Raw genomic sequence first — 13,456 nt, 5'->3', positions numbered from 1 at the left:
TCAAATGATTGTATGACTGGCCGGTTGCAGAGACCCCTCATTTGATTTGAATATGTGTTGAAAGGATTTGTGCAGAGCCCCTCTCAACGCTGTAACACTGATAGCTGTTGAGGGCAAGCAAACAACCTTTGAATACTCTGAGGATGTGGCTTTGATTACACTAATTAAGAGTGACGTGTGTGTGTGTGTGTTTTGCTTGTGCTTGTGCAAACGTGTGAGGGGAACAGATAGAGGTGTCACATTCCATTTGACGGCCAAAGTCTAATTACTGTAACACATCAACAGGACGGCACAATGCGATTAGTGCAGGAAGCATTGGATTGTCACCTTGAGATTGTCATTGTGATTCACGGCTGATTATGTTTGATGAAGAATTTCTGAAACAGAGCTGAGAGAATTGGTGACTTGAATGCTAATATGCTTTTCATCAAGATTATCTGCAACTACAGATTTTTGATTGATTGATTGATTGATTGATTATCTGACAATGAATGTTTATTTATGGTACCTGTTTCTTTCCTGCATCTTATTCCCTCTAGCATCTAACTGCACCTACTTCAAGTTCTTCACCACGGGGGAAAATGCTGTGCTGTTTCAAAAGACAACAAGGAAAAGTGAGTCATGCTGCTCTTATGGCCTTTTTGATCCGCTGTCCAACCTTTCCGCCCACTCCCTACTTTCTTTATTCCTTTTCCTTTTCCTCTTCTCCACCTCTCCTTTTCGCTGCCTCCCTGCACCCTCTTTGCCCTTTCCCTCGTCTGATGCTCTTTCTTTGCTCTTCAGTCCCCTGTCTGTCGTCTCTCCCACGATCCATCCCTGTCATTTTCTCTCCGTCCCTCACCTCCTCGCTGCACTCTTTCAGGTTGGCCATTGTCTGCTCTGTTTGTGTTTGAAATCTATTCCGCCTACGCTGCGTTCAAGTGTCTCCGAGCTGCCGTCTAACCTCTCATTTCACTGGCAGCTCTATAATGTATTAAGATCCCACAGTACCCTACGCTGAATGAAGAAAGACAGACTACATTAAAATGTCATTGTTTGCTGGTGCCACATCGCTGTCATGTTGGATTTCATTTGTTATAATTGATTGTGTCTTACTTTATTTAAATCTTCTTTTAAGATTGAAATTACACACTATCTTATCCGATAAAATACAACGACAACATTCTTGTTACTACAGTATAATAAATTAACTTTCAAAAATGTACTGTGGTGGGAGACCTTGTCAACAACCAGCTGACATCATATTATTATTATTATTATTATTATTATTATTATTATTATTATTATTATTATTATTATTATTATTATTATTATTATTATCATGAGTTCTGAGGGCAAGCTTTTCACATGAGTGTCATTCAGGGTTAGGGTTAGCGATTCTCTTTTGTCTCTTTTTCATATGATTGGACCAACCCATTTTGATTTTGATTGTTAACATTTTAGAAGCTTTGTGCATCAGCTCTTCTGCGAGCGTCCATGGCCAATGGTTACCTATAATGCTCTTCGATGCGTAGATCTACAGAGATGCTTAAATGTATCCTTACATACAGTAAATATTATATCTGTTTTTAGCAACTTTCAGACTGAAAATATTGAAAAAAGGGGCAGGATATAAGGAAGTCCAGTTAAAATATATCTTAGAGATTTTAAGTTGATCAAATACCAAAACTGAGCAGAGCATAGTTAGCACATTTTACAGCTTGGAATTATTACCTTTTTTATCTTAACAATTGCAAGCTTACCAGTTGTTATACAAATGAGTCCACCAGGAATATGCATTGGCTCATATTTGATTGGTCAATGCAATGCACAAGATTTATGTTGAATTGTGTAGCAGCAATTCAGAATCCGAATCTGAATACTTTTATTCGTCCTAAAAACGGCTTTCTGTTTTCTATGTTCCTTATACAGTACAAGGAATGTAACAGTTTATGATAACAACACTACCTTCTTTCCCATGCAGATCTGAACGTAGCAGCAGCCATGTTGGCCCTGTTCAGCCTGTTCCTGATGGTGATGGGGGCCATATGCATCACTATGGCTCTCAGTAAAGAAATCATTTTCTTCCTCAAACCAGCGTCTGTCTGCTTTATTATGTCAGGTCAGTGATGGCATCAAAACAGGGCAACCTTGGGGATTTTAGTACACAAGATCTTTCTTGTTTTGAATGCTAGAGGTTGCTAATTGTTTGTTTTCCGCAGGTGTCCTGGTGCTTCTCTCTCTGATTGTTTTCCACCAGTCTGTCCTTGCCTTCCTGGCCAGCGACCACACGGTCCCACTGCAGCACAACCTCTCCTGGTCAGTGTCGTGTGTTGGCTGTGCCGGGGTCGTGCTAATCGTGGGTGGGATCCTCTTCCTGCTTCTGGCGCTGCCCTACAGCCCCTGGCAGAGGTGTCTCCCTCAGAAGAACAGCAGCAGCTAGTGGCCTGGAGGTGGTGTTTGTACAACACAGTCTCACTCCCTGATAGTCCAATAGCGACGCTTGGTCAGGGTCCTTTGGCGTGCAGTTGTGACGCGTCAAGTCTCCTTCAGCTTCATAGGCAAGGCAAGGCAAGGCAAGTTTATTTATATAGCACTTTTCAACGCAGGGTAATTCAAAGTGCTTTACAAAAAAAAAAAATGAAAGACATTAAGCATTAAAAAAGAAAAGCTAATAAAATAAACATTAAGGAAAAATACATGGATAAAAGTTACAGTGCAGTCTAAAATATGAATAGTTCAATTAAACATTACAAGAAAAAGTACATGGATAAAAGTTACAGTGCAGTTTAAGATATGAAAAGTTCAATTAAAAGCAGCGACAAAAAGAAAAGTCTTCAGCCTGGATTTAAAAGTAGTAAGAGTTGCAGCGGACCTGCAGGTTTCTGGGAGTTTGTTCCAGATATTTGGAGCATAATAACTGAACGCAGCTTTACCATGTTTAGTTCTGACTCTGGGGACAGAAAGCTGACCAGTCCCTGAAGACCTGAGAGATCTGGATGGTTCATAGTTTAGCAGGAGGTCAGTAATGTATTTTGGGCCTAAACCATTCAGTGCTTTATAAACCAGCAGCAATATTTTTAAATCTATTCTTTGACACACAGGAAGCCAGTGTAAAGACTTCAGAACAGGAGTGATGTGGTCCACTTTCTTAGTGTTAGTGAGGACTCGAGCAGCGGCGTTCGGAATCAGCTGCAGCTTTCTAATAGATTTTTGAGTGAGACCTGTGAAGACACCATTGCAGTAGTCGAGTCTACTGAAGATAAAGGCATGGACAAGTTTTTCCAAATCCTGCTGTGACATTAGTCTTTTAATCCTAGATATATTCTTTAGGTGATAGTAGGCTGATTTAGTAACTGTTTTAATGTGACTGTTGAAACTCAGGTCAGAGTCCATGACTACACCTAGATTTCATAAACGGATGCAAAGAGCTTTCAACTGATTGCAATGTATTCCCATCGGCGGCGGTATTTGACGCTCAGGGAAGCACCGCATCGGTCCATGTCGGCGGCACTTAAAGGCAAGTATTCTCCTTACTGTCGATTGATTTTAGAGTGATATCTGCACTACTCATAAACTGAAAAACACCAGTTTATCCTTGTTAATTACACAACATTGATTGGTTTAAATTGTGTACAATGCTTTTGTATTTTTCCCCTTCGATTCGGAGAAACAAATATATTTTCGGAGTTTAGGATGACAGAAAACACTACACTACCCATAATCCTCAGCTATCGTTTAGGACTACACCAGCCATTTTGCTTGACAAACCCTGTGATTAGTCCTCAAGCTCTGTGATTGAATGTTGGAATGGCAGTGCGTGTGGCTCGAACGTGTCCACCCCCCCCACTTGTATTGGTCATGGTACATAGCTGTGGGTTTTCTCTGGAAGTTTTTCCTTGTACGATGTGAGGGTCTAAGGACAGAGGGTGTCATTTTTCTCATACTGATATTCTGAACAATCTGTGTTGTTGTATTTGCTGTAAAGTGTCTCTACTGTAGGCTAATTCTATTATATGTACAGCACTTTGGCTCGACCAAAAATCGTTTATAAATGTGTTATATAAATAAAACTTGATTTGATTTGATTTGATAGCTACAGCGTAGTTATGACAATGACATCTTAGGTCACAGGCTCCTGCAACAGTGCAACACAATAAAACAGATAAACAGAAACAAATTTGATTTTAAAATTGCAGGTGTTTAATAGTCTGTTGGATTAAACTGTCCCTGAGTCTGGTGGTCTGTGTCCACTCCGGATGCTGCGGTACCGCCTGCCAGGCGGCAGCTGACAGAACAGTTTGTGGCTGGGGTGATGGGGGTCTTTTATAATCCTGAGGGCTTTCTTTAAGGTTTACCTTGTATTTGTACTCCACTACATTTATTTTAGTTACTTTGCAGATTCTGATTAATGATGTGAAATATAAACAACCCTTAAATAAGTAGAATAAAATTCAGTGAAGGTGATTGTCAAGTGCCAACAATCAGGCGAGATATTTGATAGTGGGTGCTTGAAAAGACTAAACAAATGTATCTGCAGATCTCTATAAAGCATATTCATTACTCATTATTCTCTACTAATAGTTAATTAAAGACTGTATATAATGACTATTTTCCACATCCCTTTCAAGATTTCAAGATTTTCACAGGTTTATTGACATATCATATACACAACTACGGTGTAGTTATGCAATGAATGAAAAACTTGGGTCGCAGGTTCCTCAACAGTGCATTAAAAGACATCTATCAATATGTGTGTACCTCCACCATTAAACTGTCATATTCTGCACATTTCTTATTCTATCTACATACATCTTATAAGAGTATAATACATATGTATAATATCGGTTAAAACAAGTGCTTAAACATAGTTAACATTGCAGGAAAGTTGATTGTCAAGTCCCAAAACAAACCATGCAATATATTAGATTTTAAGTACTTTGTCAGGCTTAATATCTATCTGTAGATAGATATCCTCAAAGCTTTTTGCTTACATGTATTTGAAAGAAGACCTTAACCTAAAGTATTCTTTACTGTTTAAATAAAGCCTAATTAGTTTGTCTGTTTTGCACATCCTCCTTTTAATATCTTTGTACATCCGGCACTTAACTGTTTTATTCTAGATATAATGTACAGTATCTTCTTGATATTTTCTATTCTATATTTATGTCATTGACCTTCTACTTTCCCCCTATTTTGTATGTACTCTTCATATTTAAATGTTTTCATCAAATATAACACATGCAACAAAAAATGCAACAGACCTTAGGCAAGGCAAGTTTATTTATATAGCACCTTTCAACACAAGGCAATTCAAAGTGCTTTACAAAAATGAAAGACATTAAGAAAAAGGCATTTGAAAACAGTCATTATAAAGCAACACAATCTACCTGCATTGCAATTACTCTAAACGTGTAATAACGTGTCTTAACCAGTAGGTGGTTTCGGTTAAAAAGCTGTCAAGTTTACAGTGTTAACACAATAAAATATACTGCTGTTTCCGGTTTAGTTTACGACGGATATATTTTGTTATTGTTTTGATATTTGTAACACAAAAGTGATGGAAAAAACCCACAGCAACACAGAAAATATGGTCTTAACACGACCCAGCGGTCTAGTAGTTAATAAAAAAACAATAATATCAATACAAAATATTACTACTAACTTTATTGTGAAATAAAAACAGAACGGTAAAATAATAGTTTCCGGTCTATTCTGAAGCCCAATCTCTGTAGATAAATAAAGAACTATGACAGATGTTTAATATTTAATGCAGCCAAAGCATTTATTACAATGCATTCATGTGATGACTTTCAAAGAGTAAAGCAAGGACTAGCTGAATAAAGTATGATTTTATCTTTTACGAAACTTTTTTTCATATGGAATGCAGTTGGAGGTCAACCAATCACAGAGCTTGAGGACTAATCACAGGGTTTGTCGAGCAAAGCGGAACGATAGCTGAGGATTATGGGTAGTGTAGTGTCTTCGGCAATCCTAAACTCAGAAAACATATTTGTTTCTCCGAATCGAAGGGGAAAAATACAAAAGCATTGCACACAATTTAAACCAATCAATGTTGTGTAATTAACAAGGATAAACTGATGTGTTTGAGTTGATGAGAAGTGCAGATATCACTTTAAAATCAATCGACAGTAAAGAGAATACTTACTTCCGGGTGTAAAATCCTCCTGCCGCCGACATGGACCAATGCCGTGCTTCCCTGAGCGCCAAATACCGCCGCCGATGGGAATAGCTCTTTGCGTCCGTTTATGAAGCTGAAGGAGACTCGGAGCGTCACAACTGCACGCCAAAGGACCCTGACCAAGCGTCACTATTGGACTATTAGGGAGTGAGACTGTGTTGGGTTGTAAGGAGGGAGGCTCAGAGGGGCGAGGGGGTTTCCCAAAGACGTCTTAGCAAAGAGATTGCTTTTTATGTGAACTAAAAAGGAATCAATATCATGTTCATGGGAGATTTGGTAGGTTCAGTGACGTGCAGAACACCTGCTGTCTGTCTTGTCGTTACAATATTCTTGGTTAGATGAGTTTCTTTGTCATAGTCATTGTGGATCACTGTTGCCCATACATTGATTAAATATTGTTGAAGTTCTTCCTGTTCCCCAAAATGGAGACAGCTACCTTCCAAGTTACAGGGTTTGGAGGAAATTTACTGTAAGTTCATTCAAGTCCTTTGCAAAATGCTAACTTTTTTTTGAATTTCTAGCTATTGCACCCTACTTCACTTTTGGGTTTTCCCTTTCCTGTAGTGTGTTATAGGTTTTGTTTACATGTACATGGCCAAAGTTCCCTCCTGAGAGAGTTTCTCTCCCAAGTTTCATCGATTAACTATATTCACTGTCTTCATGAAAGAAGAGTTATGTTAAGGATGAAGTAACACAGTGTTAAATCAGCTAATATTGTGAGCAGCAGCAGGCTTTTTATCTTCAGTTTTTTCTTCAGTGATTTATGTTAGAACAAAGAGCTTCTCCGTGCCTGAATGGAAGGTGAACTGCCTCTGTGACTTTTTTTGATCTGAATCGATTGGGTATGAATGACTTCATTTTATTATTAAACACGACATGAATAATTAATGTCATCCTCTCTCAGGTTCCATTTCTCTCTTATTCTGCACTCCCAACACGTTCACAGCTTACAGTTCCTGCATCCTAGCTGTTTTTATGAACCATCACACTTTAGACCTTGTGATAAAACACTATGCTAACAAGCTACATACTGTATTTTGGCTGTTTCTCATACACTGTTCTGAGCTATACAAAAGGCGATGCACTGTTATTTGTAAAAATCAGTATTGTGTAATCCATGTAATAGGGAACTAGAAAGTATAAATCCCGAAAAAGTATATGTAGGGTGGCAGGATGTAAAAAATACACCAGATGTACACCTAGTAGGCTGCTGTTTGTGTCTAACATGAACATTATTGGGGAAGCAATATTAAATGAAGTGCAGGTGTGGCATTAAATCTTCATCATCTTATACCCTAATGGTTGGGCTAAACTTTACAAAGACGGTACAGTACAAATCAGTTTAAATTCAGACACAACAACATTTGTATACAACGCCAACCCGGCTCAGACTGGCCCGGGTTTTTAAGCGCACCCAATGCTATTTTCTTTGTATTAAATCAGGCTAAATGGCATAAGGAAACAAAAAAGGTGGATAATACATGTTGTGTGTACCATAACTCTGTCACACAGGCACACTTACAACCCATGCACTGCCTATATTATACAAATAGATTATGCATTTCATTATTACCATATACATTTTTAAATGAAGCTACTACGTTCCAAACAAACTACCCATTTCATTTTAAACCGTGATTAAATACACTAATAAAGAATTGTCTATAACAGTGGTTCTCAACTGGTCAGGCCTCAGGATCCACTTTTTCCTTTGTCAATAAATCGCGACCCGAAATTTGAACCACTCAAATCTATTCAACCAAAAATCGTGCTGTAATATATACGCTTTTCAGCATACAATATTAATTAAAGTGAAGTACTTTTTAGAAATACTAAAATATAAACTACACATTTTGGTACACTCTGAGAAGAAAATAGATAAATCTATTACTACCCGACATATTAATAATATTGCATTCCATTGTTTATTCTGACAGCTGAACTTGCTGCTCCACACAGAGAGAATGCAGAGAGGAGAGAGTCTGTGTGAATTACTTTAAATTGTGGATAAGGGTAGATAGCTCCCATTGTTCTGTGACCGTCAATCATCAAACCGGGGGTCATATTTCATTAGGTATTCATTTTGATCTGAAGTTGTACCCATGAGGCGCTTTCACACCGGAGTACTTTTCCCCATACTTTTCACTTTTAGTTCCGATAGTTCCTGGGATTTTGCGTTCACACCAAAAAGATCTGGAACTAGAACTTAGTTCATGAGAACTTTTCCCCCCTTTCCTGGGGTAGGAAACGGTTCCTATTTCTGATTGGCTGGGCGAATTGCAAACCACGTCCCGTGAAACTCGGAAAAGTTTTGTGAAGCCGCCATTGTATTTGCTGGCATTAGCATTATTAGCATTAGCCCAGTGCACCAACGGAGAGAGACTAACTTATGGCAACGCAAAAAAAAAACATGGGAGCGGTGGAGTGATGAGGAGATGTCGGCGTTCTGGCGATTTACTTGGAAGGCTTCAGTAGAAGCTGCTGGGACTCCCAGCAGCTTCTACTGAAGCCAGTCCCCAACTTCCGGCCGGAGACTTCGGGTGGCAGTATACGCCGTGAAGTTCTTTGCGGCCTGCAAGTAAACACGAAGAAGAATAAGTGACGTCAGCGGCTTCATTTGCGTAATCCTCCCTCAGGAACTTATTCCGGTGTGAACGTGATCTGCTCTTTAGTTCCGGGAACTAAAGAGTTCAGATGAACTAAGTACTGGGAACTAAGTATGGCAAAGTACTTGGTGTGAAAGCGCCTATTGATGTATAAAGAATAGTTCTACCGCAAAGTTATTCTCCGTGGGGACTTCCGGCAACAATCTTGATTGAGCCAGAAGACTCGAAAAAACATCAGCAAATATGTTTTATTGAGAAGATGATCACTACGTGACAGAAGTTTTCAATACCGTTTATGGTCTCCGGTACTTCCAGTCCAACGCCTACTGCATGCACAGCGTTAGAAAATCGGGCCTTCAAAATAAAAGTTTGACTTTTTTCCCAAAAAAATAAAAGAAGATATATATTTTTTCTTCACTCACACATCTGTGACCCACTCGAAACCACTCGTCTATAACAATGGTCATCTACTTCACGCCAAAAACATTCATATCTCAGCCACTTCATGGTCATAGTACACTCATATTAACGTTCTCAAGGAAGTACATTTTCTACTATAAGAACTGTGGAGGGCAGCAGGAAATAAGAGGAGGGAAAAAGGCCTATGACATACAACAAAGGTCCAGGCTAAATTTGAACTTGGGATGTTGCAGTAGGCTAGCATGTTAAATGCCGTTATACGATACAGTACATAGTTAGACTGCCAGACCACTGGCAGGGCCATTTACTTTCTTTGAATGTTCATAGTTCTGATCTTTCCGACAGCATCTGAAGGCAACATGAAAAAATAGATCACGGGTATGTGATATCATCAATCAATAATTTCATCAGTCAACTTTTTTGACAGAGTTACAAACTGTGTTTAGATTGCTTTCACTCAGGATTTCTGCCCCCCTCTCCCTCCACAAACTATTGGTTTGATTCTCATTATCTTGCTCACTGCACATCTCAGTCACAATGCTGACCTCCTTCCAGGCTCACATCTCTCTGATGCGTCTCCCATGCTGTTTTGGCTGCAACCTCCTGGTTAAATATATACCGTGGCCAATAGGACTGACATGGAAGAAGAAACACAAACCTGGAGACATGCTGTGCACAGAAAAGACTCTCAAATTCACTTGTTCAAACATGTATGTGTACACTCATTTTCATTCACACACATGATGTCTTTCCTGTGTTTGCAGGAGGGTACAAAGGTAAGGGAACACCCTGATCATGTTCACAGTGGTAGCACAATCTAAACCTGCTTTAAACTGAACCTTTACGTCATACATTCCCAGCGTTATCCAATCCACCGCAGAGAATCAATCCTCCTGAAATGGATCTGAGTGTGCACGGAAAGCTACAACTTGTGATACAAAACCTGCCTCCTCCTCCCCCGCGTGTTAGGTTGGTTTTTAGTCACAGCCCCTGTCACTCATTTTGATGTGCTGCCTAAGAAACTCTGGGGATAATCGGACACTGATCGTGTGCTAAGAGCGCCTAAAAAAAAAACTGGCTTGCTGCCCTGAACTGCCACTGCGTCGGCCATTTTATATCAGTCATCTTGTCTCTTTTTGATGGCACCAAGGGAATACATCAGTCAAGCTTCAAACGATGTATTTTTCTGAATGTCTACGTGTTTTACCGTTGTTTTCAACTCCCTATACCTGCTAACATCCTAACCTAACCCCATCTATATGTCTCAACATCAACACATTTCCTGTAAACTGTTGCACAAAAACCAAAGAGCCAGGGGCGGAAACATATCTTGTTGAAATTTGTAACAGCTGCCATATTTGCCAAAACCCAGTATTTCTTTAACCATACCAAATCAAGATCTCTATGTTCAGAAATAAGACGATCATCATTGGCAATGGGGTGGTATCGTTCATTTTCTTTTTGCAACATGTTTGAAATACCAGAGAGAGAAAAAATCAACCTGATCTCACCAGAATGCGTGACTCCACCACGACTTCTTAACACCACAATGCGTGGTGGAGTCACGAACTTTGTTACATTTACGTGTCTGCACCACGCAAACAACCCCAATGTAAAGTGAATGAGGCTCCTTTGTCGTGGTGCACACACGCATTTCTACAACGTCCCGCAGTGAGCTTTTATTCTATAAAACGTTTTTTTAAATCTACTTTATAGCTTGTAGTAACTCACGGGAGGCTTCTTTTATTTGTATTCATAATAATTAAAAAAATTCGTCAGAATGTAAAAATTACATTAGTTACGAATTTGTGTTCTCAAAAAACAGTGCATTGTGTGTAATGCAACTGTGATTTTTATTAAATTAGTTAGTTTTTAAGGAAGGCCAGAGCTTCAGCTGTGTCAAATAGATTGTTCCCTTTAGTTAACGTTATTTAAAAGATAATGATCATGTCCCCTGTATTGTATTACGAGCGTCCATTCCCATTGGATAACGGAGAATTGTACACCCGGAAGTAAGAATTCTCCTTACTGTCGATTGATTTTACAGTGATATCTGCACTAATCATCGACTAAAAAACACAAAATTGTCCTTGTTAATTACACAACATTGATTGGTTTGAATTGTGTACAATGCTTTTGTATTTTCCCCCTTCAATTCGGAGAAACAAATATTTTTTCGGAGTTTTTGGACGGCAGAAGACACTACACTACCCAGAATCCTCAGCTATCGTTTGGGACTACACCATGTGCTTAGCTTGACAAACCCCGTGATCAGTCCTCAAGCTCTTTGATTGGTTGACCTCCAACTGCATTCCATATAAAAAAGGTTTCGTAAAAGAGAAAATCATACTTTATTCAGCAGTGCTTGCTTTACTCTTTGAAAGTCATCACATGAATGCATTGTAATAAATGGTTTGGCTGCATTAAATATTACACATCTGTCATAGTTCTTTATTTATCTCCAGAGATCGGGCATCAGAATAGACCGGAAACTATTCTTTTACTGTTCTGTTTTAATTTCACAATAAATTAGTAGTCATATTTTGTTTTGATATTATTGTTTTTTATTAACTACTAGACCGCTGGGTCATATTAAGACCATCTTTTCTGTGTTGCTGTGGGGTTTTTCCATCGCTTTTGTGTTACAAATATCAAAACAATAACAAAATAATATTCGTCGTAAACTAAACCAGAAACAGCAGTATATCTTATTTTGTTAACACTGTAAACTTGACAGCTTTTTAACCCAAACCACCTACTGGCTAAAGCACGTTATTGCACGTTTAGAGTAATTGCAATGCAGGAAGATTGTGTTGCTTTTTAACGACTGTTTAAAATGCCTTTTTCTTAATGTCTTTCATTTTTGTAAAGCACTTTTGAATGTGTTATATTTTATGAAAACATTTAAATATTAAGAGTACATACAAAATAGTGGGAAAGTAGAAGGTCAATGATATAAATATAGAATAGACAATATCAAGAAGATACTCAAATGATATCTAGAATAAAACAGTTTAGTGCCTGATAGGAGGATGTGCTAACTAATAAGGCTTTATTTAAACATTAAAGAATACTTTAGGTTAAGGTCTTTATTTAAATAGGAAAAAAGCTTTGGGGGTATCTAAATATTAAGCCTGACAAAGTTTAAATTGCATGGTTTGTTTTGAAACTTGACAATCAACTTTCCTGCAATGTTAACTATGTTGAAGCACTTATTTTAACTGATATTATACACATTAATTATAATCTTATGTATGTAGATAGTATAAGAAATGTGCAGAATACGACAGTGTAATGGTGGAATTATACACACATATTGATAGATGTCTTGTAATGCACTGTTGAGGAACCTGTGACTCAAGTTTTTCATTCATTACATAACTACACTGTTGTGTATATGATATGTCAATAAACCTTAGAAAATCTTGAAATATTGAAAGGGATGTGCAAAATAGCAATTATATACAGTCTTTAATGAACTATTAGAGAATAACGAGTAATGAATATGCTTTAAACGGATCTGCAGATAAATATGTAGTCTTCTCAAGCACCAACTATCAAATATCTTGCCTGATTGTTGGCACTTGACAATCACCTTCACTGAATTTCACTCAGGTGTAACTAAAGTCTGATTTAAGGGCTGTTTATATTTCACATCATTAATCCAAATCTGTAAAGTAACTAAAATAAATGTAGTGGAGTAAAAATACCAGGTTAACCTTAAAGAAAGCCCTCAGGATTATAAAAGACCCCCATCACCCCAGCCACAAACTGTTCTGTCTGCTGCCGTCTGGCAGGAGGTACCGCAGCATCTGGACAAAACCACCAGACACAGAGACAGCTTCATCCCACAGGCTATACGATTATTAAACACCTGAACTTAGAAACAACATCCATAACATTCATCTGGCTGCTACTCAGAAATTATTTATCTAATATATCATATTCCAATCACTTGTAGACTCTTATTGCACTATTTCACTATTTTTTCTGTGTAGGCCTATCTGTTTTATTGCGTAGCACTGTTGGAGGAGCCTGTGACCTAAGGGGGGGGGGGGGTAGGACACGTTCGATTCCTGTTTTGAATAGTGTGCCGTCGATGGGTTTCATTCCATTTCAAAGTCCTTTTTGACGCTCTGTGTAAACTTCGCGCATCCAATCACAGAGGTTGAGGACTGATCACGGGTTTGTCAAGCTAAGCACATGGTGTAGTCCCAAACGATAGCTGAGGATTCTGGGTAGTGTAGTG

The 13,456-nt window shown here is 38.5% G+C and overlaps 1 protein-coding gene across 4 annotated transcripts in view; it reads left to right on the top strand.

The window, feature by feature from the left end:
- Positions 1 to 13,456, top strand: part of LOC117455492 (voltage-dependent calcium channel gamma-6 subunit-like) — a 60,712-nt gene that overhangs the window by 29,677 nt on the left and 17,579 nt on the right. For 3 of the 4 annotated variants that reach the window (XM_034095007.2, XM_034095005.2, XM_034095006.2), the window contains 3 exons: positions 540 to 614; positions 1,964 to 2,101; positions 2,202 to 3,505. In XM_034095007.2, the coding sequence (XP_033950898.1) occupies positions 540 to 614; positions 1,964 to 2,101; positions 2,202 to 2,422 (434 nt within the window). In that variant the 3' untranslated portion in view covers positions 2,423 to 3,505. Of the gene's footprint in view, positions 1 to 539; positions 615 to 1,963; positions 2,102 to 2,201; positions 3,506 to 13,456 lie in introns of those variants that run through there. The other variant, XM_071204728.1, reaches the window with a different exon arrangement.

Source organism: Pseudochaenichthys georgianus, chromosome 11, assembly GCF_902827115.2.
Source record: "Pseudochaenichthys georgianus chromosome 11, fPseGeo1.2, whole genome shotgun sequence".
Taxonomy (NCBI): Eukaryota; Metazoa; Chordata; class Actinopteri; order Perciformes; family Channichthyidae; genus Pseudochaenichthys; species Pseudochaenichthys georgianus.
Note: the sequence above shows the minus strand (reverse complement) of the source record. Positions and strands in the feature narration are given on the sequence as shown.